Below are 3,091 nucleotides of genomic sequence, written 5' to 3' on the forward strand. Positions count from 1 at the left end.
ACCATTCCACTAACAGGTGTCAGATTGGGAATTCAAAGCTATCCAAATGGCCCCAGAGCCAGACCTTCTTGCACTACACTGCCCTGTCCCCTGTCTTCTCTATCCTCTGGTCATCTCTGTAGGACAGCGGACACAAGAAGGCATTGCATTGTTCGACCTCAGCTGAGAGCATGCACATCAAGGAACTAAAAATCTTCACTGGTCTATACATGTCTGTGAGTGATCAAAAAAGTGCTTCAAATATTGATTTTGGGACTGCAAATAAATTGGAAAATGCAAAATTCAGAATTGTGAATAATGAGTATCAATTGTGCCATGTTCATAAAGGACAAAATTGCCATGATTATCTTGATAGACGCAGAAAAAGCATTTGATAAAATTCAGCACCCTTTCATGATAAACTTAGTCAACAGCTAGGATTGAAAGGAACTTCCTCAACATGATAAAAGGCATCTATCAGAAACCCACACCTAAGATCATACTTCATGGCAGCAGACTGAGTGTTGAATGCTCTCCTCCTGAGATTAGGAAGAACACAAGGATGTTCTCTCTCACCACTCCTATTTAACATTGTACTTGAGGTTCCAACCATGGCAATTAGGCAAGAGAAAGAAATAAAAGGCAAGCATACTGGAAAAGAAGGAAAACTAAATGTATTTACAAGTGACATGTTTCATTATATAGAAAGTCCTAAAGAATTCATTTTAAAACAAATGTGTTCAACAGGTTATAGGATAGATATAAGATTAATATATAAAAATCTGTTTTATTTATGAATGACAACTTTATTTTTTTACAGTTAAAGGCTGATGAAAAACCATTGTAAATTCTATTAAAGAAAACACATCTCAATTAAACATTGGTAGCTATATTTACTTATTAAATACTATTAGAGTTTTCTAAAACAACTTGAAAACATCCAACACGCATGTTTAATCTCAGTACAGTGGGTTCAAGACCACACGTTCATACATCAAGGCCAGATTGCAAGTTATCATCTTCATGTTTTCTTTTAAATGCATTTGATGATTCATTGGCAGTATCTTGTGATGACATCATGTTAGTGGTAATAAGAATGATTTTGGACCCAGTTGATGGATTAATTAGGGCATTCTGAACTGCTGATCTTACAGGAATTGATGCTTTTACAGCTGGGAACTATGAAGTGGGCATCTGTACTATAAACCTTTGTATTGTTGTTACAGAAGACCGGAAAAAAACCAAGCCACGCTTAGAGAAAGGGAGTTACATTTTATTAAGTGCAGGGCCAGAGAAAAATGTGCCTTTCAAATTCTGGGGCCCCCCACATGGAGGAAATCTTTTCTATTTATACTTTTCCTAGCTCTTTTGTCTCCCAAATTTGGAATGAGACTTCCGGGCCTTCTGGGAAAGAAGGCCTACGTGCTGGGAAGGGGCCATGAGACCATATCTCAAGGCCTGGCCTGGTGTCAGCACTGACAACTCTGTCTGGGGCATAGTCCACGGCCTCTCTGGAATGGGAGTAGTCTTATTTTCCTTATTATTTAAGCAAGCAAGCATTTACAGAAGCCAAAATAACAGGGTTAAAATTTCAAACAGCAGTTTTTATATAAGATGGATGCTTCATTGTGAGGGACGTTGGAGTCCCTGCTTTAGTTGAAACTGACATGATTTGTGGGGTTGATGTGCCAAGTGTGAGAGTACTTGGTCTTCTAGTAACTAAACCAACGCTTAACTGTGTAACTGTTATTCTTTCTGCAGAAGTAGATGCCTTTTTTTTTTTTTTTCATGTCACCAAAGGCAAAAGGCAACTGGGTGGCTTTGGCTCTGCTTTATTGACCTGAGAGCACTCTTTGGACGCAGTTAAAAAAACAAAACACAGTGGGAGCAGGAACTGTATCCAGGATGGTGCACCTGACCCCAGAAGAATTCCCCCCCAAGGTGGATTTATACAAAATGCCAGAGGAAAAGACGAGGCAATCTGGTGCTGAGTCCAGGGCTAGCCAGTTGGCAGAGGAGCAGTCAGTGAAGCAGTGGGCAGGTCATGCCTCTTTCTCGTAAGTGCGCGTACACACTACATTGCCGTGGGTGAGCGTCAGGATGAGTTTTCCATCCACGAGCTCCCACACAAGTTTTGTTTCTTGCCCGTCCCACTTCTGCACATGGACAAGTTTGCCTTCATCCAACGTCACGGTGGACTTGACCTTCCTGTCATCTGCCGTTGTCTCGTCAAACTCCACCCCCAGCTTGAAGCTGATCTCTGAGTTCTTGAAGGTGCTTTGTGTTTTTACGGTGATCGTGTCCCCATTTATTTCGATGATTGTGGTAGGCTTGGTCATATTGGCCACCTGCCTGGTAGCAAAACCCACACCGATTGACTTCATGTAGTCATCGAAATTCTTGCTGTCCACTAGCTTCCAGGTGCCTGCAAAGGCGTCCGCCATGCTGAGGCTGGGCTAGGCTGATAACGAAGAAACGACAAAGCAGGCGTGGAAGGACTCCGGGACCCCCTAGATGCCTTTTTTTGTAAAGACTTAAGACTATAGTTTGGAGCAGCCAAGCAATATATATCAGGTGGCAATCTAGGGCCTGAATGTGGCTTGATAAATGGCAATCGGTTTGATTTTGTTGCCTTGCAATATCCAATGAAAAATTTATTGGGGAAGGACACTGGGTTGCCAATTGCACATCAGCTGCATCAATAGCAGCTTTCTTAGCATGGCTTGAAGGAATTTTTGCATCATTTAGAATTGTGGTCACATATTGGAAGATAGGTAAACGCCAACATCTGATTGATAACTCTTGGCTCATAGTCTGTAATCCCCATAATCCTTCAGGGTTTGTGCCATCATCTGTGCATCCTTCGGCATGCTCTTGGGGAAGCCATCCTGCCAGACTCCATGCATCCAGGGATTAGACTTCTCGAGCCAGTACTGATCTTGATACAAGTCCTTTGTCTAGCGACCCATGGTGTACCAGTGAGCAGGGTGTTTCAAAGCAACATGGTCCTCAACGTGGTGGCGCCAGTTTTATTTTTATACTAGCAATGAACATTCTGAAGTTGACATTTTTTAAAAAATTCAATTTATAGTAGCATCACTATGAATAATGA

At 41.8% G+C, this 3,091-nt stretch overlaps 1 protein-coding gene and 1 pseudogene across 1 annotated transcript; both read right to left on the reverse strand.

Moving 5' to 3' along the window:
* Positions 1 to 966: 966 nt before the first annotated feature.
* LOC129150950 (transcription initiation factor TFIID subunit 9-like) lies at positions 967 to 2,881 on the reverse strand (annotated as a pseudogene).
* Positions 1,800 to 2,476, reverse strand: LOC103293285 (fatty acid-binding protein, heart-like). The gene has a single exon (XM_008149598.3). The coding sequence runs from the start codon at positions 2,421 to 2,423 to the stop codon at positions 2,022 to 2,024; it is 402 nt and encodes a 133-aa protein (XP_008147820.2). The 5' UTR covers positions 2,424 to 2,476; the 3' UTR covers positions 1,800 to 2,021.
* Positions 2,882 to 3,091: the final 210 nt, after the last annotated feature.

Source organism: Eptesicus fuscus, chromosome 12 (assembly GCF_027574615.1).
Source record: "Eptesicus fuscus isolate TK198812 chromosome 12, DD_ASM_mEF_20220401, whole genome shotgun sequence".
NCBI lineage: Eukaryota > Metazoa > Chordata > Mammalia > Chiroptera > Vespertilionidae > Eptesicus > Eptesicus fuscus.